Source organism: Rhamphochromis longiceps, linkage group LG12 (genome assembly GCF_057381845.1).
Source record: "Rhamphochromis longiceps isolate RC_006_pf linkage group LG12, R_longiceps_female_GT1.1, whole genome shotgun sequence".
Classification (NCBI taxonomy): domain Eukaryota; kingdom Metazoa; phylum Chordata; class Actinopteri; order Cichliformes; family Cichlidae; genus Rhamphochromis; species Rhamphochromis longiceps.
Window position 1 is genome coordinate 26145730 of NC_140568.1, and position 26919 is coordinate 26172648.

Genomic DNA, 26919 nt, shown 5'->3' on the forward strand with positions numbered 1-26919 from the left:
CATCACCCCGTTTCGGTGCACACTCAGCATCAGAGGAGCACGTGGATGAGCTCCCAGGCAGTCATCAATGGCTATTAGTTTGCAAACAAACACACACATGGTGCACGGCAGCAGAAATGTGACTCTGTTCTCTGAAAGCTCACCAGTTATGCAAGACCTCCTGCCTGTAATGAATAAGAATAGTCGATTGTGTAACCAGTTCAGTGATTTGATACAGACAGATGCAGATCTTCACCTAACCGGATGTTGCATTGCAGTCAGCTTCAACATGTTTCAGTGGCAGTCACATTCCCAAGCACGAATAGCACTCCACCACTAACCAGTTGTTCTTGTGGGACAGCTGCAATGGCTCAAAGTCCCTCCCCACTGCCAAAACACACACATCTATCGAGACGCACAGGAATGTCTCCCCAGTGCCCTGCACAGCTATACGCCAGTTCTCTTCGTGCTTGCTTTATTTTGAATGTTAAGCGTGTGTCAGACAGACTCCTCCATTGAGACGCCCACTTTTCTCGCACCTCCTCGCCAGTCCAGTGGGGAGTGATGACTCAAACCTAAATGAGCCTTTATTTCTCTCTCATTATCTCTCCCCGTCTCAATTCGACAAGAAGCATTTCACCCTGCTGGGTGTACTTTCCTGTGCACTTAATGCTAAAAGTCATCAATAATGACTCAGACCTCCACATTACATGCAATTTTCTTCTACTTTTTTTTTTTAAAGCTAGGTAGGCTGCTCCTTGATCTGATCTGCACAAAGGAATATTTCTCCTTTGAGATGTGATGTGTGGAATGAAATCTCCCTGCAGTGAAAGACGGAAAAAAAACTCCAAATAAGGTAAATTTTATTGAACAAGATCTATTTAATGTATCTCTGGGGATTTTAAGCACGTGGCCACCACTCTTCTCTACTGTTACCCACACTTTGTCTTTAGGTCCTACATCTGGTATCTGAGTTCATATTAATGTGAAGATTAATAGATTTCACATATTACAAGATGTGAAATCTTGTAATATCAGGTTCACTTGTACACAAGGACAGTCTAGGGGTCACTCTGAGCTTTAAGACCATTTGTCAACAGGTTTGGGTAAGTTTAACTATTTGTTTGGGAATCCTCACTAGTAAAGCACGTAACCTGATGAAAGCCTAAATGTGGATGCTTATTGCTTACTGATTTGTTCAAATTAAGACTTATTATACTTATTATATATACTTATATACTTATTCTAATAAGACATTATTTAGAAGCTGTGTATGTGTTGAATCTCTACCAAACATCAACCTTGATGGAGCCATTTTCACTCTCCAACAATCTCCAAGCAGCTCTGGGTCAAGGTTTGGGGTCAGATGGATTATTTTGGAAATGGCTAAACTTGGATTTATAATAATAGGTGAAAGGCTTAAAGGTTGGGAGGGAAAAAGGTAATCTGTGTTGGGGGTGAGGTTAAGTGTAAAAGTGAAAATATTAAAAATAAGATTTGGGTTGAGGATGTAATGGGTTTTTGAGGGATGGGAAAGCGTGAAAGTTGAGGTTTGGTGTTGAGAAAGTAGGATGTGACTGTGAATAGATGTTAACTTTTCACAAAGATAGAAGATGAAAATGCGTGTGTGGGGAAGAGGGGAGTCATCACATGACTCAGCAGTCAGTGTTTATACCGATTAAATCCAGGCACGACTGCAGGATCACACGCATTAACACACACCGCTTTCTTTTTCCTTTAAAAAGAAAAAAAAATTAAAGAAAGGTATCAGGACGACGCCTGTCCAAATATGTCCACCCAAGCCCCAGACCTGCCAGCTTCGACTGCCCATAAATCAAAAAGTTAAACCAATGCCACTAATTTAACTTAATCCTAAATAGAAATCAGCCTGTGCTGTTTGTGTGTATGTGAGCAGACCCTGAACAAAGAGCGCTGCTGGCTGACAGAGGGTTGGGTCTGCTCTCCCGGCTGCAATTTTCAGACACAGGACCAGAATCGGAAACAAGGCAGCAGCAGCAGGAGGAGCAGGCTCGGTAAGGAAATGTTTTGACGCTTTTTAAGGAAAAGCTTTCTATATTTGCGCAAATTTCAAAGTCGGGTGGACCAGAAAAGAACACGACTGCGGACGAGAAGCGGGGTTAGGTTTATCAACCATCACCAGAGTGAAAGGAGTTATTAAAAACCGAACACAGCCCCGTATCAAAGAAGTTACAATCACTTAGTAACTTTTTCATAGATTCCTTGCGCACCCATGCTTTAATCCATTTTTTAGAGAACGGTACCCTGCTTTTAAAAAATATATATTAGTATTATTATTATTACCCATGGTGGATGTGGACTCGAAGGTTCACGGACATTTGTCCGAGATTTTTCAGAGAAACGTCAGGGGGATCTCGGTGTTTGGTCACCGGTTATTTCAGAGCCAGTGATCCTCCCGGCGTCCTGACGTCAATTTATAAGGACCCAGCAGCATCAGAGCAGCAGGCAGGCAGACAGCAGGGGCTGAAGGGAAGAAAGACAGAGAGACAGGGAGAAGCCGGGCCATGCTGTTCTGATTCTTCATTAATTGCAAAGCTTCCTGGTAGGATTTTGCTTGTATTTCTTCTCACTGTCCATTTATTCGTTTTTTATTTTTTAGGCTTTTCCTTTCTGTCGGAATGTGAATCAGATTAAACCCGCTGTTGGTTTTTACAGTGGCACAAATAAAGCTGAAATTGTCACGCTAAAGGGTTTTTTTTCCCCGTGGGAGTGGGCTTTACTGTAATAGCGAACGGTTTCTGTAGCAGCAGATAGTCAGGGTGTTTTAGTGTTACAGATGAAACCAGGCTTTCCCCCTGCCGTGTGCGCTCCCGCTGTGTCCACCGCAGTGCTTCGGCGAAGCGCTTCTGCCTGTCCATTTGGGTTTTTATGCCCGGATGGTTAAACAAAACTGGGATGGAGGCAGATAATCATCACCATTATTATTAAAGTATTATCTATACCCTGCCTAACAGGCTGAGCTGGTCGCCAGAAGCCCTGTGATGAATTAGATGAAGGGGGATTCCTCGGCACTCTTGATTTTTCAGCAGTGAAAGCAGCACCTTCTATTTCCAGCTACAGCATCATTAAATAGTGTTCACAGTAAAACCCTAATGGATGCAGTCCACTCTGCACCTTTGCCAACTCAAATATAACCTCTCCTTCAGCGTAGTATCCATCTTAAGACTCTAAAGTAGTCTTGTATCTCACCAGTGACTGACAACAGCCTGAGCTGAAGAGGGGGTCCCATTCCTGAGAGTGCCAACATGGGGAAGGACTACTACAAGACCTTGGGCATCCCCAAGGGCTCCAACGAGGAGGAAATCAAGAAGGCCTACCGGCGCATGGCGCTCCGCTTTCACCCAGACAAGAACAAGGATCCTAGCGCAGAGGAGAAGTTCAAGGAGATCGCAGAAGCCTATGAGGTGCTGAGTGACCCCAAGAAGAGGGTGGTCTATGATCAGCTGGGAGAGGAAGGTAAGGAGAGGGTGTTCTGGGTCATTTGAGTGCAAGGGGTCAGAGAGTGCAGGCTTTGTTAGTGAAGCCTTATTAAGCCGGGGTTATGATGGATTAAGTTGTTATTGAAATAGCTCAGGAACCATCTCATATCGCAGCTTGGTGGGTTTCAGTCACTGAAGTAATAATGCCGTCTCTTCCATGTTTTCATGTTTATGTGCTGGCACATGTTTAATTTTCTGTTGTTGTCTTCGGTGTCAACAACACTTACCAGCTCTAATACCTTATAGTCTACCTCAGCTGCCCGTAGAGTGTGTATGTAACTCTGTGTGCGTGTCTGTGTGGTGTGCTAGATGACAGACAGATGGCATAAGACTATTACGTGGTTCAGATATGAATAGCAGCGACTGCTGTAGTTTGCATTTGTGGGTGTTCTGTGCATGTGTCTCTGCTGAAAACGTGTGCGTGTAAGTGTGTGTTTCTGTGCGAGTGTGTTGGATGGAGTGACCTGAGTTTCTCCAACAGCAGTGCTTTTGGAAGACCGGTGATGCTGTGGGATTTTTCCCACCTACGCGGGCACCACTCTTCTCTCTACTGTTACCCACACTTTGTGTTTAGGTCCTACGTCTGGTATCTGAATTCATATTATTGTGTGTATTTTGGCTGGTGGGTGTTTGAGTGTGTGCATGTGAGGTCTCACGTTCTTGTTCTCTTTCTCTCACTCTCTTTTTTTAAATCTCTCAGGCTTAAAAACAGGAGGCAGCAGCTCTTCGGGTCCTCCCGGAAGTTCATCGTACCACTACACTTTTCATGGAGATCCCCATGCCACCTTTGCCTCCTTCTTCGGTGGCTCCAACCCCTTTGATATGTTTTTCGGCTCCAACCGCAGTCACAGTCGCTCCAACGGCTTTTCCTTCCACAACGACCACAGCAATGACACGGAGCAGGACGCGGAAATGGACGAGGATGATCCCTTTACCCATTTTGGGAGGCAGTTTGGCTTTCCGGGGGGGATGAACAATGGCTTCCCAGGGGAAGGCCGCAGGAGGAGAGGCGTACCATCAGAGCGCCTCGGGACCAACCGAAAGCAGCAGGATCCTCCGGTCGTCCACGAGCTGAAGGTCTCGCTGGAAGAGATCTTCCACGGCTGCACCAAGCGCATGAAGATCACGCGCCGCAGGTTGAACCCAGACGGACGGAGCATGAGGACGGAGGACAAGATCCTCAACATTGTCATCAAGAAAGGCTGGAAGGAGGGGACCAAGATTACTTTCCCAAAGGAAGGGGACGAGACCCCTGAGAACATTCCCGCCGACATAGCGTTTGTGCTTAAAGACAAAGGGCACGCCCACTTCAAAAGAGACGGTTCCAACATAATCTATAACTGCAAGATCAGCCTAAAAGAGGTGCGCCTGTCTCCTTCGATTTAACCTCCCTCTCTCATCTGTCTTGTCTTCTGATTTTCCCTCTGTCACCAGTTGAACTCTTTGTTGCTGTTCTACATGTAGTTGTAGATAATGCTGCCAAGCTTCTGATGTTGATTCCCAGTGGAGCAGTCCCAGGTTAATTTTTAATGAAGATGTGCAAAGTTTGAACTAAAAATACAAATTATTCATGTCATTCAGCCCAGAGAGGCGTGTCTGTAATTTAACAGTGCTGGGTGGGTGGTCATATCAAACATACCAAGGTGGGAGAGTGTGTGCATCAGAGTCTCTGCCACTGCAATGTGATAGAGGAAGCCAGAATGTGGTGTATTTGTGCGACTGGCACAAAGCCATTATCCTCACTTGTTCTGCACACTGTATGAAAACATATGCATCAATACATAAATAGACACACAAGCACAAAGCTGCACACAAGCAAGTGTGTGTGCACACACTCTCCATCTTCAAGCGTATTTGCCAACACACTCCGTTAAAGACGGATTGCAGTGTGACATTGGTGATGATCCAGGCTGTTATTACTGTGACTGGCAGGACATTTAATTAGAGGGCAGAGAGTCCAGCACCAGCTCTGCTCTGGCTCTATATTAGACAAACTTTAATGTTTCTAATAGCGTTGCCACTCACTGGCCTGCTCTCGACGTGATCTGCTTAATGGCAGGTGTTCTCAAATAGCTGGAGATGTCAGGGGAGATGTTGTTTTTACTCAACTCGGGCCTGTGTTTTTTGTTTTTTTTTTTGTTTTGTTTTTTTAGCAGGTTTCCTCTAAAAGCAGCACTGACTCTCGCACCGTGCAGTTAATGCGCTGGAAAATAAGTGCGTCTGCACACGGAAAGACAATGAAGCCTAAGTTGACGAGAGCACATTAGAGTTTGTTGAGTCACATTAAGCAGGGGATGGTACTTGATCAAACCAGCACAGTGATTAGGTTTGCACTGCAGAACTCCCACAGCTAAAACCCTCTGCTCCCACAGCAGCCAGATAAGAGACTTAATTTCTGACGCAGCTAAAGTTGATATGAGGAAGCGAAGGGGAACTGTGGCTGGGATGTGTGTGTCGGGGGGGTATCTAGGGAATATTAGGGAAGTGGGTCAGATGATTCAGTATCCAAAGCAAATAAGAGCTCATATTCCACTGCTCTCTTGAAGATGTGATGCTAAATACTGCAGTAAAATCACAGCACCAGATGCATGCCGCATGCTAGAAAACCTACCACGCATAATGTGGCAAATGTTATCCAGTTCTTCAGTAGAGAATATAGCTTCACGAATCAGATGATTGATTATATTAGCAAAAATCTCTGCAAGTGCTCATTACAAAGTAAAAACCAAAAGGGGTGAGACTGAGGCATGCTGATATTTGCAATCGCCTTTCTGAAGCAGGTATCTCTATTTAGTCATATTTTTGGCTGCTGTATGAGTCTCCAGATATTTGGCTGTTCAGTTTTGCTTTCTGCCTGAAGCATGCCCTGATCAGCGGCTCAGTTTAGTGTCTCCAAGTTTGTTTGGCTATGCTATAAACTCCTGGGAGACATTAGCAGAGGTAACATTCAGCCCCGCTGTCTTTTCACAGTTACAGTCAGAAGCAATTTGAGAGTTTACCTCAAATATGACACACTGGCTTCCCTGAAACCAGTCTATATTGGGATCTGTAGGTAGGCTCTATGGCAATAATGAAGCCTCTGAGTTGTCTAGCTCCTGTCATTGCTGTAAAATCCACATCCAGGACAACTGTAGCTGCTGGGCTCTGAAGGCAGCTCTCTGGCAAATAACTGCTGAATCTATGGGAGTAAGACAGCATTTGCATTTTGCAGCATCTGTTGTGTGTAGCATTAGCAACCAGTATTTCAGGACAGGCTCTGTGACAGGCGGCCCACACTTGTAAGGACACTTCGGACTATGAGCACGCCTTAAGCTGGCTCTGACAGCTAAATGTAACAAAACTGTTGGGTTTTAACAGTGAAAGTTAACATTAGCATATGGCCCTCAGTAATACAAGTCTAGAAAATGTTCTTTCAAATATAGCAAAAAGTGACTGTGTGTCTGTGTCAGTTTCTAAAGCCTTGTCTGTACTGAGGCTTACGCAATCAGTGGGCCCTCGGATCAGCTGGCAATGTGTGTTGAGCGTCATGGCAACCTGTCTGTGTGCGAGACGTGTGTTAGTCAATGGAGCTGTCCATAACTGAAGGATGAGCCACTGCTCTCCACTGCAGTCAAAGAAATCACCCTCTAATGTATGTGATGGGTTAAAGGATGATGATGATGTCATGGCTGGAAAACTTGGTCCTGTGAAGCAGCTGCTCTCCAGGCCACATTTACACCCCAGTTTCTTTTCAAAGAAACAGGCACAGCCTGAAAATCTTCCAATTAGTACAATAGTGTCTAAGCGCATGGATTGGATCTTGGAGCTATTATTCTGGGCAAAAATCACAATTACACCAGAAGGGGATAGAATTTATACATCTCTAGCTATTGAGTATCTTAATCCTTCAGGGATTTGATCTTTTATGATACCCAGGTGATATAAGTGATCTCCCTTTTTATATCTAGCACCACTATAGTTACCTGTACTAGATGCACACTCACTGCTTTATTAGGTAGGTATGTAGTACTGGATTGGACACGCTTTTGGTTTGCTATAAGTCTGCTGGAAACAGAGGTGCTGGAGATTTTAGTCCATATTGACATGACAGCATCAGACAGATACTGCAGATTTGTCAGCTGCACATCCATGATATGAAATCCAGTTCCACAACATCCCAGAGCCACTATGTTGGATTGAGAAAGCCATTTGAGTACAGTGTTTAAGAATCCTGTATTAGATTATTTGAGCTTTGTGACATGGTGTGTTATCCTGCTGGAAGCAGCCATCAGAAGACGGGCATACTGTGGTCATAAAGGGATGGCTGTGGTTTAAGTGATGCTCAGTGGGTACAAGCCCAAAGTGTGCCAGGAAAATATCTCCCACACCAGCAGCGTGAACGGTTAATAAAAGGAAGGATGAATCCATGCTTTCATGTTGTTCATGCCAAATTTGGACCCTACCATGTGAATATCGTGCCATAAATAGAGATTTATCAGACTGAATGTTTTTCCATTCTTCTATTGTTCAATTTTGGTGAGCCCTTGTAAATTGTAGCTTTAGTTTTTTGTTCTTAGCTGACATGAGTGTGGTGTTCCTGCTGCTGTAGCCCATCTGCTTCAAGGTACAACGCGTTGTGCATTCAGAGATGCTCTCTTGCATACCTTATTTGTAATGCGTGGTTATTTGAGTTGTTTTTTCCTTCTTATTAGATCAAAGCACTTCTCTGCTGATCTCTGGCTTCGACAAGACATTTTCACTCAGAAAACTGACACTCACTGGATATTTTCTCTTTTTTGGAACACGGCCTGTAAACACTAGGGATGGTTGTGTTGGAAAATCCCAGTAGATCAGCAGTTTCTGAAATATTCAGACCAGCCTGTCTGACAGCAACAACCACGTGTCACGTTCAGAGTCATTTAAATCACATTTCTTCCTCATTCTGATGCTCTGTTTGAACTGCAAATGCATTGAGTTGCTGCCATATCTAATAAAGTGGCTGGTGAGTGTATTTCATCAGCCTTAGCTGTAAATGCATTTAAAAGTAGCACAGTAACAATAGCAACATGCTGTTAAAATTGGTCTATACCTGATGAACAGTAACATTTTTTTATCTCCTCGGCTAAAGGTTAATGGAGCCAGTAACAAATGGCATAAGAGAGCCGACCCTTTAACAACTTTAAAATGTTTAATTTTAATTTCTATATCTTTCTTTGTCTTAGAGTAGTTTGAGGAATCTCCAAATTAAGCTTCTGTCTCCCCGTCTTCATTATTTAACCTAACCCTTTAGCTCACAGTGAATTCTACTGCTGGTCATTCTCACTGGTTTTCTCTCTCTTTTCCACACCTTTTTATAGTATTTATTTACTGTTTTATTTGTAGTGATGTATTTTTCAAGTGTTATATTTAAAGAAAAAAGAAAAGGGAAGTCCATTCACACTGTTGTGGATTTAAATAGTTCTTTCCATTAAGTGCAAATCTGGTGAATGATGCTCACTGGAAAGCCTGTGAAGTCGTGATAACCGGAAAGTCTCTGTGTTTAGTTTAGCGCTCTCTACACGGACTGGATGCATCAGGCACTGTGATAAGGAGGTGAGGCATGTGAGTGAGTGTGCGTCTGTGCATGTGTGTGTTTGTGTGCATGTGGGGATCTGACAGGCCCTCCAACTATTTACGAGCTCAGCCGATTCCTGCCTCACTTCATTAGTCCCAGCTATGAGACCGTTGCTAAAATTAGTCCCCTGTGCAATGTGAGGCCCTGCAATGCTGACACACTTACACACACTCCCTAACACACATGCACACACACACACACACTTGCAAACAAAGACTAGAAAACTTTCCCACTGCCAAGTCATGTTTTCCTAAATGTTCCTGTTCCAAATACTGCTCTTTCGACCCCCGCAGTGCTGTCAGTACAATTTCTTTTCTTCACATACTTTTACACACACCACACCGAAAGCACAACAAATACTGCCTCCCGATAGCGTACTGGGGGAAGATATGAACACTGCAGACTTTAACGAAACATTACATCACCGAGATATTCATGGATTTGGCATTTTATTCCTATTAATGATATTAACCCTTTCAATCTCCTCTCTTCTCCAGGCGTTGTGTGGCTGCACAGTTAGCATTCCCACGCTGGAAAACCGCGTTATCTCCCTCCCTTGTCACGACATCATCAAGCCAGGGACGGTGAAACGACTCAGAGGCGAAGGCCTGCCTTTTCCAAAGAACCCTTCACAGCGTGGTGACCTCATCGTGGAGTTTTCGGTCCGTTTTCCCGACAGGATCCCCCCTCAGTCCAGAGAAATTATCAGACAACACCTCCCCCAGTCCTAGAAAGACACATCTCTAACTCCTCCACCACAAACTCCAGACTAAACCTGAGGAAAAAAACTACACTCCTTCATCTACTCCTTCTTTGTTTGTAGTTACCCTCATGTCCCTGTGAATGAATACAGCTTTGAACATGTGCTGTGATAATTTAGGGACTTCACAAAAGGAAGAATGGCAGTATCAGGATGTAAAGTACTCATATTTATTTTGTCTTTCAGCCCAAACGCGCGCGCACACAGACACACACAGACCCACAAATACACACACACAAGCACCCTGAGCAGCAGAGCGGTGCTGAGGATGGGCTCAGCACGATTCTGGTTTTTAAGGGAACCTCTTTTCTTAACTGTTTTATACGGATTTATCAGTGGTTTTATATGCCGTCCGACTCTGATCCTCGTCTTTTTGTGATAGGATAAAGCGTGAAATATTTTATAACAAGAACAGGATTTTGTTTTCCAAACATGTCAAAAAAGGATTGCTTAATGTTTACATTAAGTGTACCAGCAGCTTCAGTGGTTTTTAGCATAGCCTTTCCTTTGGCACATGCCAGAGTTTTTCTTCTTTTTTCTCCCCCATGCTTTCAATCTAATAAAGAATTATGCTTGAAAATCTGTAGGCCATTAGTATGATCTGTCTCCCCTAAAATATCCCTAGACATGCAGTGCCACAGAGCTCTAAAAACTCTTGCATTACTCCAATAATATTAGCATAGTTTAGCTGCAATGGAAGAATCTGGGAATGACAATCACGTAACTGTAACAGCAGTGTAAGTTTAGATATCTGCACATAATATCGGTGCTTTCCCTTCTGAGCTGTGAACTGAATAGCCTGGCTCAATATCTGAGGGACATTTAGGTGCCTTAGCCCGGTGTCACACCACATATGTGAACACACATACAGGTCACACTATAATAAAGACAAATAGCCATGAACACAACACATGATGCCCTATGCTGTGTTAGGCGTTACCACCAGGACCTGGTAATTTTAAAAAAAACGGTAAGCAAGCTATGTAAAGTAATTCACCTTACTGTACTGTATGTAAGAAGGATCATTTATAGGAAGTGATTTGATACAAGACTGATGATTTTTGCCAATTCGTCTTTGTAAAGTGCCATACAAGTAATTGCTGGATTTCCCAGAGGAATGCAAGCGTGACGTTAGACCGATTCCTGTGGGAAAGCCAGCTTTGTTGTGGGATATTCTGCTTTCTCTTGTGGCATTTGAAGGCCATGTCTCGGTGCTACTGTGAGCAATGCCAAAAAGTAGACCGCATTGTTGTCTACTTTTTTGGTTACATGGAGTCCTCAGTTTCCGATGTGATAAATGCCTCTGTTCCCTAACAGCTGTACATCAAACGTTACAAACTGTACGTAGTGCAAATAGAAAAACTGTTCTCTGTCTCAGCTGCAGGGGACGCCCTTGAGCTCTTCCTCGCTGTAATTTGCAGCAGTGGTGAGAATATGTGTGGGTTATGCTGACAGTCCTAGTAGGTCGAATAAATGAGGTGTACAGGAAAATATTTGAATGCTTCGTGTTTGATAAATTCTCTTTTATATTGTGAAAGACAAAACTATAAGATATGTTGTTGTTTTTTCTCTTTGGGGAGAGACTTGAATGACTTGTGTGATGGTCCTGTGGCAACAACCAGGCTTAACAAGTGCTGCTGCTGCTAATCAAAGACTCACTTACACTGCTTATTGTGCATATGCCAATATCTATGAATTTTTCAAAATGAAAACAAATAAACCAAATGTGTGAAGTTTGCTTCATTTTCATTTATTGCTGCTTGAGAACAAGTACCAGTTCCTAATAACATTCACCTCAAAGTGCTTTACAGTCTAAGAAAAACTGATAATCTCAGAACTCCTATGAGCAAGCACTTGGCAACAGTGGGAAAGAAGAAAACCTCAAGGAGGGGGGAGGAGAAAAGACCAACATGCAACATTATATAAGATTAAAACCTTTCTCAGCGCACAACAGCAACAACAAACATACCTTAACCTGTTAATTTTGCCTCTTTTACACCACCACAGTGGAGTTTAAACCAGGCATAAAGATGTTTGAAGTGCAGATTCTCTGATTTCATTAAAGGGGTTTTACAAAACAACACCATTCACTGCTTAACAATTATGACCATTGGCTGACAACCAGTTTCATGTCCAACTGAGGCCTGTTTTCTCATTATTCCAGGATAAACCGTAATATGAGATCCAAGGATATATTGATGGAAATGAAGGAGGATGCCATAAGACTGAAAAACCAAATACGAGTAGTTTTCACTGTGTTGTAGACCTTCTGTATTTATTTTCATAATCAAATGTAGACGTTTGAAGAATAGGCCTACCAGAGAGTGTTCTTGACTTTGTTAGATGTTGTTTCTCTTAACCATGCACACAATTCTGTCTTTGAGCACCATATTTGTCTCCTGTGGTACCTCAAGCAAGTTCATCACTTGGAGTCCATTCCAACTCCATATCTTCTATCTGCACCATTTATCATTAAATAACAAAGGAACAGATCTCACCTGGCCATGAAACTGCGTGTCAGACGATAATTTTTAAGTATTGGAAAATGGGAGACTATAAATGGCTGTAATTTCTTAAAAGTTAATGCAATACTTTTGTAAAATGCTTTGAGTTAAAGCTAAAAATTTGCACTTCAGTCACACTGTTCGAGTTCTGTTTGATCTGAAATCTTCTGTGGTTGCGTACAGAGGCAAGAGTGGACAGCATAGAAAGACATTCACGGGTATGACCAATTTAGAATCGTTACTTAAGTTTGACGAATGTTATTCGGACCCTCAGGAGTACCATGCAGGCACAGGGAAAACATGCAAGCTCCACACAGAAAGGCCCCAGCCATCCAACATGAACCAGTAACTGTCTTGTTAACCACTTTACCACCGTGACACCTGCCTGTCCTTACCTTGCTTGCAAAGTTAAAATTGTTGGGTTTTGTGTATTTGTATTTTTGCTTTGCGCATGAAGGCCACTGTAATACATTTATCTGACAGTTTTTATTACAGTTGTAAGGTTAACAAGATCCATCAAGATTTGTTCGTGTAATCTTCAGTCATGGTTTTGTTTAACTTCATGTTTGAAGACTAAATTATCCGACATTTCTTTAGAGAAAATAGTCAAAAGAATGTAAACAAATCTCTGTATCAAAACTATTTTTTCATCTTCCCTGCTGCATTCATCTTCTCAGACGTAGATAGATGGATAGATTATTGATTTGATTGGGCATTTAAGGTTAGCAAGATCAAAACTGGAATAAGACTCCAAATTCTGAAAGTAATATGGAAGTAAAAATTGAGCAGCCACCAGCACCTCTAAACAAATAAATCTGCCTTGTGACCCTGGTCATGAATGTTTAACAGTGTGCATGGTGGAATTTGGACATTTTCCATCAGCCGTAGTTACAGATAAACATATGAAGACAGACTGACCTCAGCGTGCTAAAATTCTGATGGACTCAACCTTCAACTGATCACTGGTTCATCTTCTGAAGCAATTCCAGGTACGAGAAGAAAGACTTTTTATTCAAATGCTGGTTGTGTTTGATGGTTACTGGTTTAAATGTTTTCTCCTGCACCCTGGGCAGAGCAAAGGGAAGGTGATCTGTGCTGGGAGATCACGTGAAACAACTGCAGTGCCTGATGAGCAAAGTCTGTGTGTGCGCCCCACATGTTGAGGATAAAACAGGCAATTAGTGAACCATGGAAAGGCTGCCTGAGATGTGCTCCAGTAACTCTGCACTCTGCACATCTAGCCGCATCAGCCATTTCTTGCGACGGGGCTGAGTTCACAAAGAGTTTATATTTTCACCGAAACACAGTTTTAAGCTCAAATGGCAAAAGAACAGCTAATAACAGAAAAGTGGGTCAGCAAGCAAGACGATTGCTTGTTAAAGGAATTTGCATATGTAGAGTATATGATTCATACACATGACCCCAGCTGTAGTGCAGATCATGAACTCATATGTGTTTTAATCAGTAACTCAGTGTTAGGACTTGGTCATGATGACCAGACAACTAAGCCTCATATAAGCTCGCGAGTGAAGACCTCATACACTCCTCTTTGTCTTTTCTCCGCCAGGTTCTCAGAGTTGGAGCATGAACACCTTTGTGGCTCTCTCGACACGGCAGAGGATGCCCGTGATTGGACTCGGCACATGGAAAAGTACCTCGGGACAGGCAGGGACATAAACACTCACACAGAGTTAGCAGGTCCAACAAATGTTTTTGGACATGGTGGAATTTTAAAGCTTACGTCTGTCTCTGTGTGTTCTCAGGTGAAGCAGGCGGTGCATACAGCTTTAGAGTGTGGATACAGGCACTTTGATTGTGCTGCTGCTTATGAGAATGAAAAGGAGGTTGGAGAGGCTCTGGCTCTCTGGGTGGGTCCAGGAAAGGTGAGCTTTGGTGGTCTTTTAATCAGCTCCAAGTGCCTTTATTCTCTTCACGTCAGCCACATCAGTAGGCTGGTGTGGACATGTGCCATAAAAATACATACAAAAGTAAAAACTACAAATATTTAGCCGAACTTTTCAAAGCAATCCACATGCTTTCTTGACTCAGAGCTTTAAAAGTGAGCTTTAGAATGATATTAAGAATTGTAGGAGCTATCTGCTGGACCATGTAATAGGGTAGCCTATCAGACACATGCAGTGCTACTGTGAGCAAATTAATTATTATTATTATTATTATTATTTATTTATTTATTTACAATTAAATAGAATTTCCTGGCAGTTATTTCATGTTTCAGGCTTTACAGTGTTAACTGATAAATCTACTGACATTCAGATAAAAAACGGATAAATATTTTCAGTTTAGTCACATAAACAAACAAGATATCTGCTCCTTATCTTACCTGTGAAGTGTTTTTCTGTTGATTGTTGCTGTTGTTTATTAAACCTGAGGGCCACTGCAGGGTTAGAGATGTATGACAGTTTTAGTTATATTTCTGAGGTTAGGAAGCTCTGCCAAGATGTTTTTTCATCTATACTTCTCTCGTGGGTTTTTTGTTGCTTTTTGTTTGTTTTTTTCAAATAAATTTCAGAAACCCAAATAACATAATGTTTCTTTAAAGAAGAGTCCAAAGAGTGTATACAAATCACTGTGTCAGCAAATGGTTTTGAAGAAGTGGTTAATATTTGGTCTGTAAGCCAAAACATGTAGATGAAGATTGGTTTTAACATAGGTTCAAGTCTGCAGTTCACTACCATCAGGCTCAAACTTGTCACTGTCTGTAATGTGCCCTGTTCAAGTGTTTCCCTGTATTCAGAGCAGTCATTGGTTTGTATCCGTGTCATACTTTCCGCTCCAGGCTCTGCAGCGTGAAGAAGTGTTTGTGACTTCCAAACTGTGGAACACCAAACATGACCCCCAGGATGTTGAAGAGGCATGCAGGACCAGTTTAGCAGATCTGGGTCTCTCCTACCTGGACCTTTACCTCATGCACTGGCCCATTGCATTTCAGTGAGTGACTACACACACTCAGTAATGTTAATACGTCTCCATCTGGCTGTAACTGAGCAGAGATTGAATTGTCACTTTACCTGAAGCAGCTATTCAGGTGTGGGCGTTTCAGGAGGGGGAAGGAACTGATGCCTCGAAAGGAAGATGGAAGCATTTGTTACTCTGACACACACTACAGGGATACTTGGACTGCCATGGAGAGCCTCGTAGATAGAGGGCTAGTCAAGGCTATAGGTCTGTCCAACTTCAATGCCAGGCAGACTGATGACATCATAAGCATGGCCAGACACAAACCTGTAGTAAACCACGTGCAGCTACATTTTTTCAGCTCTGTTCAAACAAGTCAGTAAACTGTACCTAATAATTGTGTGTCTGTGTTACAGGTTGAATGCCATCCATATTTGTCTCAAGCAGATCTCCTCTCACACTGTCGGTCAGTTTAATGATTGTTTAACATTCAAACTGGCAGTCATCCTTTCTGAGATTAATATGTCAAAGTAACAGGTTTCACACCTCCATCTCAGCTCAGTGGGAGTTTGTGTGACAGCTTACAGTCCTCTGGGCAGTGGAGACAGACCCTGGGCCTCCGCTAATGAACCAAGTCTGCTAGCAGATCCTTGACTGGGAGCCATAGCCCAAAGATACAAGAAGACACCGGCCCAGGTTATACTCCGGTAAGGCAGGAAAACTCAAAGTAATACAATCACCACTAATCCCTTTAACGGTGTCCTCCATTTATTTGACTAATCACATGACTCAATGACTCATTTGCAGGTGGCACATTCAGAGGGGTGTTGTGTGTATTCCCAAAAGCGTGACGCCTTCCAGAATCCAGCAGAACTTGAACGTGTTTGACTTTTCCTTGTCAGAAGAGGACACGAAGAGCATTGAATCCTTCAATCACAACAAGCGTTTCATCGCTCCAACAGTCGAGGTAAGTCACCAAGTCTCCTTGGCACCTAAAAACAATTCTGAACTGCTTCTTCCCCCAGAGCCTAAATATTTAGATGTTTATATACCAAAGCATGAACTATTGTAGTCTCCCTCTGGAGAAGGCTCACAGCTGGTGATTTCAGTAGGTCTTGGATTTTAAACAGTTTCTCAGAAGTGTTTGGAGTTAGTTGGGTATAGTAGTACATTAATAGGCAAATTATTAAAATAAACCATTAACTACAATTTGCATTTGTTTCTACTGAGAGAGAGTGTGGAGAGATGCTGAACATCCTCATTTCCCCTTCCATGATGCTTACTGAGTCTCTAGCAAAGTCGATGTATACTTTTTAAGAAGAGTTGTCACTATGATTAATTTCATAGCAATTTTAGTTCAGTAATTTTGATCAATTTTCACCCCCGTTACATTTTCAGTATGGGGGAAGTAAAAAAAGAAAGAAAAAGAAAAAAAAATCCAAGCAGCAGTGTTTCTCTCACAGTTACAGTGACACTGTGTGGACAGAAACTGAACAGTATCTTAGCCCAGTGACAGCACTACTGATCACGTCTTTATACTTTCACTCTGCTGGCAGCAGAGAACAGACAGATCTCATCAACTACAAACTGCCCTGTAAAGAGTTTTAGTGTCTGGTAGAAGAAGTAGGAGGGGGGGGAGGGGGGTGAACCAAACAAAAACTTTGTTACATGCCGTCTTTCTGCAAGATTTACATCTCTGTCAAACAGGCAGATAAATGGCAAATAATACCAGGTACCATAAATGCAGATGATTTAACCTCACTCTGATGAATCAAGTATCTGTTTAACTTAATTTTGTAATGCCTAATATACAAGCAATAAAAAAGCTTAATAGAAACTGACAACAGTTCTGTTTCGTGAGATTTTATTTTCCAACAACATAACCTTGACAAATTTGTAATACATTATATGCTACTGTTTATTTAAAAAAACAAAACAAAAAAAGGAAGTCATTAGCAATATGTTTGTGTTTTTTTTCACTTTTCTTTCTAGCATAGAATTCCATCACTATAGTCATTCATGTTGGTTGTGATATACTGAGAATGAGGCCACTCAAACATCACCCCCCACCCCAGGAAAAAGAAATCCACAGTCAGTTTTTCCACCTTCCAATTCCAACATCCCCTTACCCCACCCACATCAAAGCCAGGGCAAACCAAGCAGCTACATGCTTTCTCCAAGGGGGGAAAAAAAAGAAAAAAGAAAAAAAGAGGGGGAAAAAAACAAACCATACAAAAGAAAAAAAAGGAACACATGAAAGAAGCACAAAGTCCTAAAAATGTGGAATCTGGTGAGATTTGTACAGGTGTGATCCCAGTACTGACCACTGTGGGGCAGTGTATGTTTATCCATACAGGTCATCATCATTATCTTCATTGAACACTGGACCGGTGCCAGTTCCACCAGAACCATGGCTTGGACCACTGCCGCCTGCAGCACTGGAGGGAAACCTGAAAGGAAACATTTTTATTTATTCTTTATTCTTACATTCAGAGGAAACTTCTCCAGATATCCTTTAAATACACAGCTGGTTTCAGCTTTTGAGTGTATTAAAGAATCTACTCTATTCAAAATAGTCATATTACAGTTAGAGCTGGGCGATATAAGATTTTTTTCATATCATGATATGAGCCACTAAAGCATTTAAGTTTCAAAATAGAACAAACAAAACAGACTACTAAATTGTCACTTAGAAACAAAATATTAATTCTAAAAATTAATCTTAGTTTATTTTACAGAAGAAGAGACAAAATTGACTAACTTATATAATATTGCTTTGGAAGTGCTGTCTGAGATAAATGTTTATGTCAACGGAGTTGGTAACAAGGATCCATTACCTTAATTAGCTGCTTGAATCCTTCATTTTCGACCGTGTTTATTGGTAGCATGTCTTTAGCAAGACAGTAAGCTGTGGCATTCGTTATGTTGCTATGTCTCTCAGCTTTTTTGTCATATGGTAAGACGCTGGAGAAAGCAGACTTAATTGACTGTTGCTGCTTCGCAGGGATTCCCCTGGTTGTTTTCGATGACGAATTAGCGCTTTCAGTCAGAGATTGAGCGTGCTCTAGTGGGTGACACTGCTTCAGTTGATAAAAAAGGTTTGTTGTATTTCCAGACTTTGTGGGAACATGCTTTTGGCGCAATTTACAGTGCGTGTTACTCTGTTTTTTGGTCAGACTTCAAATAGCCGAAATACCTCCACACTACGGAATTTCTCTGGCCTTTCCTTTCGACAATCTCTAGTTTCATTTTTCTATCGAGAAAAAGTTATTTCGCAATACATATTGTTCTATCGCCCAGCTCTAATTACAGTACAATCAATGAGAACTTAGAAGGAATAGCATCCACATTAATGGTTCTTTTCTGCAAAACTTAAAACTACATGACTTTCAAAATTTAGTATGAAATGAAAGTACCTGAAGCTGCCAAAGCCACGGCTCTGCTGCAGTGTCTGAGCGAACATCTCGTATTTGCGAATGTCATTGTCACTGACGGAGCGGCGAGCAAATCGCATTGCCTCTTCAAAGTGGTCCTTCCTGATCTCCGGTACAGGATCATCCTCTTCTACCTCCTATGAAATCAACATTTTATACATGAGAGATCAGAGGCAGCAGCATTGCAATAGTTTGAAGATGCTCATCCTGATATGAAAAAGTGAACACGGAGATAAAACAAGTGCTGACCATAGCTGATGGGTTGGTCTGCCTCTCCCTCTCTCTGCGGATCTCGTTTTCAATGCTCTCCCTGATGGCCAGTTTACACGCCCGCTGGCAGATCTCTGTGAGATCAGCTCCAGAGAAGCCGTTGGTCATCTTAGCCAGGAAGTCCAAGTCCACATCCTATCAAACGGAGACAATGTCAAATTTTAACTTCTATTCAGTTACAATTAGTAAGTCACATTTTTTGTTAGCTACTTTTGGCTGCTCCCCTTGTCACAAGAGGGCCATCATATTGGGCATCTCTGCTGAGGTTTCATTTGGCAGTTTTTACACCAGATGCCACTCCTGATGAAACCTCAAAGGGGACATTTCTATTAATGTTCTAAATTGCTTGTAAGACCATTTCTTAACATCTATCATTGTTCTAATAAACAATCCTGAAGTAATTAGAAGCAAATTTTAAATTTTTAACAAAATGACAACATTTTACAGGAATTCAGCATCAACTGTTTGTATGCTACTTTATGCTACAGTAACTACACCAAGAAAAAAACAAACAAAAAAACAACACAAGAGTTAAGTGGGTATGTCAGTTGTGTGAGTAAGTAGCAGCTTTGTCACCTTGCTGATGGGACTCTTGCGGAGGTTGGCCTTCAGGATGCTGACCCTGCTCTTCTCGTCAGGCAGGGGGATGTAGATGAGCTGATCCAGACGGCCAGGTCTCAGGATGGCAGGGTCGATGATGTCTGGTCTGTTTGTGGCTCCAATGATAAAGACGTTTTTCTTGCTTGACATTCCATCCATCTCAGTCAGGATCTGGTTGATGACGCGGTCTGCGGCTCCACCGCCATCTCCCACGTTGCCACCACGGGCCTTGGCTATGGAGTCCAGCTCATCAAAGAAGAGAACGCATGGGGCTGCTTGACGAGCCTACATGTAGAAGATGAGCACACACATCAAATATACAAAGAAATCTGTCCTATCCAGCACCAAACTGTTAAATGTGACAACTCTGATTTAACAACATTCAAATTCTCTGACATCCAAATGCAACAACAGATATCCTACAAAGTCTCACCTTGTCGAAGATCTCTCTGACATTAGCCTCAGACTCTCCAAACCACATAGTGAGCAGCTCAGGTCCTTTGATAGATATGAAGTTTGCCTGGCACTCGTTGGCAATGGCTTTGGCCAACAGAGTCTTACCACATCCAGGGGGACCATAGAATAGCACACCCTTGGATGGGGTCATGCCAAACTTGAGGAACTTGTCTGGGTGCTCCACTGGGTACTAAATTAAGTACAAGTAAGGGGGGAAACAGTTAGAGACAACACTAAGCCTTCAGTTTACAATGTATCAGTTGTTTCAGACATTTCTAAATGAGGCTCATACCTGCACCAACTCTTGCAGCTCCCTCTTGACATCATCCAGACCACCAATATCCTCCCAGGTAATGTTGGGAACCTCAACAACAGTCTCTCTCAGGGCTGATGGGTTGCTCTGGCTCAGAGCCCACTGGATAACAGAGTTGATCGTGTTAGTATTGACGCCAAAAGGCAACTACTGGCTATGTGAATACCATCTTAGGCCGGAACTGCTGAAGACATCAGACATGCACTTTCTTGAACACAGAACCTGGCATAGCCCCTAATGAAATTTGCATCAATCCAACTCCAGACTCAGATACATAGTACTGTCCCTACCATGACAGCAACCCTGTATGTAACAGTAACCCCAGTTAACGAAGGAGTATCAGATTGCTTACCTTGAAGTCATCCATGGTGACAGCAAGAGAGTTCATGACTTCAGCATCAATGGTCTCATCCTCCAGGTCAATCAGGTCCATCTTCTTCCTAATGGCCTGCAGAGCAGCCTCAGAGCACAGAGCTGCCAGATCTGCACCCACATGCCCGTGAGTCTCATTGGCTACCTAAAATTGGAAACAGAGAGCTCAACACTTAGGAATTCTTCCCTAGGTTTCCAAGCAATGTGCCTTACGTGTGACAAAGACCTACATCTGTAGCTTTATGCAACTCAGCTACTTGATAATGGATGACTGTGTCACAAGGAACAATTATAATACACTGAATGCCAGGCCAAGTACAGTCACTAAGGTTAGCTTGGGAACTGAGTAATGTGAAAGTAGCTCTTCATTAGATAGTATAACAGCAGATTAACAATAGTTACATATAATTACTTAAAACATGTAGTACAATTTTACTTCTTAGTCTCAGGCAATAATAACCATATGGCTATACCCATCGTTCAAGGAATCCGTGTGTTGTATCTTTAAACCACACCAATTACAAGAAAGGAGTTATGTGTACAAACCTGTTCCAAGTCAACATCATCAGCCAGCTTCATGTTCTTGGTGTGAATCTGGAGAATCTCCAACCTTCCAGTAGCATCAGGGATACCAATGTCAACTTCCCTGTCAAAACGCCCTGAAAGTGACAAAGATTAAACCCAAGTATTAGTTTTAATGAGAAACCGTTACATGAATAAGATTATTAAAGTCCAAGAGTAAACTCAAAAGTAAAACTAGCTGTTTATTTAAATACAAACAAGAAAAATTGTTTTTTGCATTGGTGCATACACCATGTTTCAGGAATGTGGAAACATGGTGTGGGAATTCATGACTGATGTGTTTGCACAGTAACAACCCATCTTAACTTCCTGTTGAGCACATATTGCAGCTGATGCATCCCCCCATCATAGTTCACTGAACATTGTTAAAATAAATAAATAAATAAAACATTTACACCCCATGTTTAGCGCCTCGCTAACAGAGAAGTACAACACTATCTGCTGATGTTACAGAAGTATTTTAGTATGAAGACCAGCATAAATCATTCCATTTAACAGCATTCATATTTGAATGTTCAGAAAACATCCATGTCTAACTCTTTGAAAAGCCTTTGTTAGGATGTTTCTGACAGCTTTGACAAACTGAAGTGCAGAGTTGTGAGAAAGTGACCCACAATTAAACTGCAGACCCCACAAAATCAACACACCAGCAGTTTTAAAACTGCAACGACAAGGTTTTAGGAGGCATTCAAACAGTACTCTTCATGTTATCTAAAAATCTAACAACTTCATGTGCACGAATCTGTTCAAGTAATGATTTAACTTGAAAAATTATATTTTAATTTGCCTGAAGAGAAGCTGTAACGAACATATTCTGACACTGCTGAATATTATGCAAAAATAAATACATAAATAAATGATTAAAGTCTTAAATTTAAGCCTAAATATTGTTTAAAATTACTCTTCACACAAATTTGTAGTGAAATGGTGAGATGTTATAAATTAAATTGCTGGTGTGTTGCTGACTTAACATTTTATGACAAACAGACACACACAAAGTGGATGTTTCTTTAGGTTTTGGCCCATAAAGTAAATTAAAGACATGCTTTAAATACAGTTTACCAAATCTCCTGAGAGCCGGATCAATGCTGTTGGGTCTGTTGGTGGCAGCCATGACAATGACATGAGCTCTCTGTTTCAGGCCATCCATAAGAGTCAGAAGCTGAGAAACAATGCGCCTCTCCACCTCTCCATGAGTCTATTTAAAAAAAAAAACCAAAACAGGACATTTTAAATCCCATGTAGAAATTAGAGTGCTGACTGAATTAGAGTACTTAATCAGGTAGTCATCAATACGACAGAGTTTTGGTTCAGGTCGCAGCTGCTAGATTTTTAACACAGTAAAAAATAAACTTCAATAAATACATAAATAATTGCTAAACATTTTGTTTTCATTTCCAAGGTCTATAAACTTTTGCATTTATTTCACAAGAGTCACATAATAAAACTGACTCTGTGTGTGTGTGTGTGTGTGTGTGTGTGTGTGTGTGTGTGTGTGTGTGTGTGTGTGTGTGTGTGTGTGTGTGTGTGTATTTAGCCACCTATTCAGTTCCATGATCTTGCTTACCTTTTCTCTCTTTGGAGCAATTGCATCAAGCTCATCGATAAAGATGATGGCAGGAGCATTCTTTTCAGCTTCCTCAAAGGCCTTTCTCAGGTTACTCTCACTTTCTCCAGCCAGCTTACTCATGATCTCAGGGCCTAAGACACGGGCAAACAGTTTGAAAAGCAACCCCACCCATAGTATCAGCTACTGATAGGACTCTCATAAATACTCATTTAAATCAATCACAGACATTAAAAAACAAAAACAGCAAACCCTATCTAAATCCACTCCAGCATCAAACAGTCCTAACTAGGATTACGTAGGTATAGAAGAAATAAATTAACGTTCACACCATTAATCAGAAAGAAGAAAGCTCCCGTTTCATTGGCCACAGCTCTGGCAATCAAAGTTTTTCCAGTTCCAGGGGGTCCATAAAGCAGAATTCCACGCGGTGGCTGTAAATAAGGGGGGGTGAGGAATGAAATCAAATTTAAGACAAGATTTTTTTTTCTCTTAAATTGAAAGTATTTTATGACTGATATAAAGGCGGCAGACTGAATCTCTTTGAACTTTGAACCTCTCGTCAACCATTACATGAAACAAACTGAAACTCAAACAAAATATAGAAAGCACTCTTACTATACTTTGATGAAATACTAGAAATGCATACTAGATATGATAAGCATAGCACAGCAGCCCAAAAAAAAGAACAAAAAATAAAACAAACAAACAGAAAAAAAAAACAACACACATACACACAGATGAAGAATACTCTAAAAGTCCGTGTCATTACCAGTAGGTATTTTCCACAGGTCATTCCTGCACAGGTATACTTTTACTGGAACAGATTAGGATCTCTAGGCTGTATAAATTGTTTAGCTGAGTGGGAAAATTGGCCTCATTTTTTTCCAAAAATACAGTTAAAATTCTTACTTTACAATTCTAGAAGAAAGCTAAACCGGATTTTCAATTTACATTTTTTTAAGTTAACTTAAAAAAAAGAAAGAAAGAAATAGCCCCAGCAGTCTCACCTTGACTCCTATGGCCTTAAACAGGGCTGGGTGCCTGAGTGGCAGTTCCACCATCTCTTTGATCTGAGCCAACTGCTTCCTTACTCCTCCAATGTCATCGTAGCCCACTTCATTCAGGGACTCTTCCTCATCCTGCATGTTCAAACACAAGCTGTTCACATTTTTGTGCAGTTGATTTTTTCCATTTCTTTTCGGTACAAGTTAAACCACACACAGTTGCTGCTACCTACCTCTCTCCGAATTGGCTCTCCCTCACAGTGAATGACAGTATCAGGAGCAACGATGCAGTAAGGGGATGGGTCAGTCTCTACCACCTTGAACTCCACAGCACGCATTCCTCCTCTGACCAGGAAAATGTCACCTTGACAAGGTAAAAGTTGAAAACATACAGTTTCAATAGAGTGGTAAGCTGGTGTACCCTGAAAGAGATAAAATATGCAAATAAAACCTCTGGTCTGACAAAAGAAACTGGTACTCACCTTTGCGGATTGGCCTGTAAGCCTCCAAGAAATATGGCTTCAGGTAGACCTCAAACAGGTTGCCAGTAATTCCTTCTACTGTGTCATCTATTGGAAGAACATGAATCCTCTTTCCATACTTCACATCAGGACATGGCTGAATGCTGAGGGAGATAATAGCCTTAAAAACACAAATTTTTCAAAAGTTGTTAAATTTTTTTTTATAAAGTTGTGTGCTTTTACATACCTGATGACGTCACCCAGGCGGACCCTCAGATTGTTGCGGACCACCCTGTTCATGCGAACTTTTTCGTCAGAACAGGTGTCATCAGACAGCACAATACACACAGTCTCGCGCCTCTTCTTTCCTTTCATCAGCACTGTGTCTCCACGGAAGAGCTGCAGCTCATCCATTTTGGTCTTTAAACACATTAAACCATTATTTTGTGAATATCAGTGTTACTACCTTTCATGACAAATCAAAGTCTTGAACTTGTTAATAAAGCGATAAACCATTCCAACTATTTACCTGAGAGAGGGAGACCACGCTGTTGTCTTCATTGATGGATTCATCAACAATCAGTCTGTTGGGTCTGTTCTTCTGTTTCAGAATTGCAGTTGCAAGATCATCATTTTTGGATCTATGAGGAACGCAAAATAAAAAGGTCAAACACAATATTTCAGTACCTTTAAGGTCTCATGTGTAGTTTCCACCACTGAAGGAAAAAAAAAGTGCTGACCAAGTCAAAATTTGAGGTTACCATCTCAAAATCTTGATTTTTTTCTGAGATAATCAATTGAAATGTTAACGACGCTCTGCCTGGCAATTTTTTTTCAAGCCCACGCATATTATATACATTACAATAAATAGAAAAGGAAAACTAGTAAATAAAAACAGTCAAATGTTATCATTACCATGTCATAGAACAAGTCAATTTTAAGTGTAGTAACATCATTAATAAAGTTGATGAAACTGGCTCAAAAATTACTGTGCACACTGTGAAACTTGTAACAGTTTCTGGCTTTGTCTTTGGGGAAATGCAAAGCACTTTTTTCTACCCTGTTTTGAAAGAAACTTTAATAATGGAGTCAATAATGTGAACTCCTTCAAAAGTTGCTTGTGCAACACTGTAAAAACCACACTGGCATGTCTAGTACTCAAATGGGAGTTCTTGTACAATAAAATTTTGGTACCTTGTGTTGTTACTGCAAATGCTTAAGTTGTGTACGTCAGTGTATTGTTTGTAGACTTTTATAATGACCCACAGAAATAAGTATTATAAATGTAATTTACAGGATGTGGCAGAAACCCCCATTTTATATTCCATGCCCATGTTTCTACATTAACTCTTGTAATTAAGCACTTATGACCAACTTTGAGGTATTCAGTGCAAACAGGTCGTTTACACAACTCGCCGATTGTGATTCAGTGCTACATACGGATAATTCACGCCATCATTCGTACATTCAAAATATTAAAATAAAATATATGGGTATAATATCACCAATATGATTCTGTAAAAGTCCGGGACAGTTTATATGGTTTCTCTTTCATGTTGTTAGCACGCTAACCGTAGCTTTTGCGCTAACACACTGGCGAGTAAGCGAGCCCAGATGACACAGCAAAAGAATTAGAAAAACTTTGTTAGCTAGGTCCTCCCTAAGCACTCATGCTACAAATGTAGCGTGAGTTTTCAGACGTTAGCTACCAACGTAATCGTGGGGTACATATTGCTTACATGTATTATTTCATTACTGTTCAGCTAACGGCAAATAGAATCCAACTAAACTGAGAGGCATTTGAAATGAGTGTCCAACACTGTTAGCCTGCTAGCTTGTTTGTACTGTGCAGCTATAGCTTTAAAGATAGCCATTTAGCTGCCTAGCGTTTTCTTTACTAAAGCCTTTAACAGGTAACATGGGTTTATGCCATTTACTGAGCTCATTTATATTCGCTGTAATGAAAATCTGATAACCAATCTAAAAACGGGCCATTCACCGGTGGGTAGGCCACTGTGTCGGTATGATGTGTGATGGTGGATGGCTGTGGCCTTGCCAGTGCTGCTAAGCTAATGTTAGCATTCAAACACGACAGCGATGACTGCGCTTTGTCACACAGCTGGCTAACGCTCAGCACCGTTAACCGGTCAACGACAACGGCCTGAATGACAACAGTTAGACAAATGTCAACAATCATAGGGAATTGTACAATTGTGAGAACTACACTGTTACGTTAACCAACGGACAAAAGTGCGGAGGATGAAGTGACTGACCCCATTAGCTACCCTGTTAGCAATGTATTAGCATTCCAGCTAACTTTAATAAACTAACGTATTTTAACTTACATTAGGTAATTAAAAGGGATTTGTTGGTTGGTCTTTTTTTCGAAATAAACATTGTCTGAATACACTATGATAATTATACTCACTCCCCTCCCGAAGCCATGGTCGTCCAACCTGGATTACAATTAATAAATAAATTCTAGCTAAATGTTTAAGAAGCTTAACCGGTTCTCTGCTCAACCTTCTCTGTGATTTCACGCGAAAGAGCAGCGGTTTCCGTGCTTTCTTTACACTTATACCATGAA

At 41.4% G+C, this 26919-nt stretch overlaps 3 protein-coding genes across 5 annotated transcripts; 2 read left to right on the forward strand and 1 right to left on the reverse strand.

The window, feature by feature from the left end:
* The first annotated feature begins 413 nt into the window (after positions 1–413).
* dnajb5 (DnaJ heat shock protein family (Hsp40) member B5) lies at positions 414–11577 on the forward strand. Of its 3 annotated transcripts, XM_085425390.1 has the most exons (6): positions 414–835; positions 1895–2012; positions 3211–3474; positions 4198–4859; positions 9020–9068; positions 9588–9723. In XM_085425390.1, exons 3-5 carry the CDS (start codon positions 3264–3266, stop codon positions 9059–9061), a joined length of 915 nt encoding a protein of 304 aa, XP_085281516.1. In that variant the 5' UTR covers positions 414–835; positions 1895–2012; positions 3211–3263; the 3' UTR covers positions 9062–9068; positions 9588–9723. The 3 variants fall into 3 exon arrangements, with proteins under 3 accessions (XP_085281516.1, XP_085281514.1, XP_085281515.1); XM_085425388.1 differs by lacking the exon at positions 9020–9068 and having other exon boundaries at positions 417–835; positions 9588–11577; XM_085425389.1 differs by lacking the exons at positions 414–835; positions 1895–2012; positions 9020–9068 and adding an exon at positions 2428–2560 and having other exon boundaries at positions 9588–11577.
* A 2349-nt stretch (positions 11578–13926) lies between these two features.
* akr1a1a (aldo-keto reductase family 1, member A1a (aldehyde reductase)) lies at positions 13927–16556 on the forward strand. Its single transcript, XM_085425396.1, is given in 8 exon segments — positions 13927–14019; positions 14118–14237; positions 15152–15303; positions 15416–15611; positions 15687–15736; positions 15828–15977; positions 16078–16249; positions 16503–16556. Coding segments are annotated over 8 exon segments (975 nt in total). The 5' UTR covers positions 13927–13938.
* Positions 16557–17117: 561 nt separating this feature from the next.
* On the reverse strand, positions 17118–26919 carry vcp (valosin containing protein). Its single transcript, XM_085425391.1, has 17 exons — positions 26761–26919; positions 24862–24973; positions 24580–24752; positions 24354–24496; positions 24105–24235; positions 23875–24006; positions 23196–23298; positions 22865–22998; positions 22360–22495; positions 21262–21374; positions 20696–20860; positions 20323–20445; positions 20008–20220; positions 19551–19859; positions 18954–19109; positions 18687–18841; positions 17118–17720 (listed from the first exon to the last, which is right to left on the reverse strand). Exons 1-17 carry the CDS (start codon positions 26775–26777, stop codon positions 17615–17617), a joined length of 2421 nt encoding a protein of 806 aa, XP_085281517.1. The 5' UTR covers positions 26778–26919; the 3' UTR covers positions 17118–17614.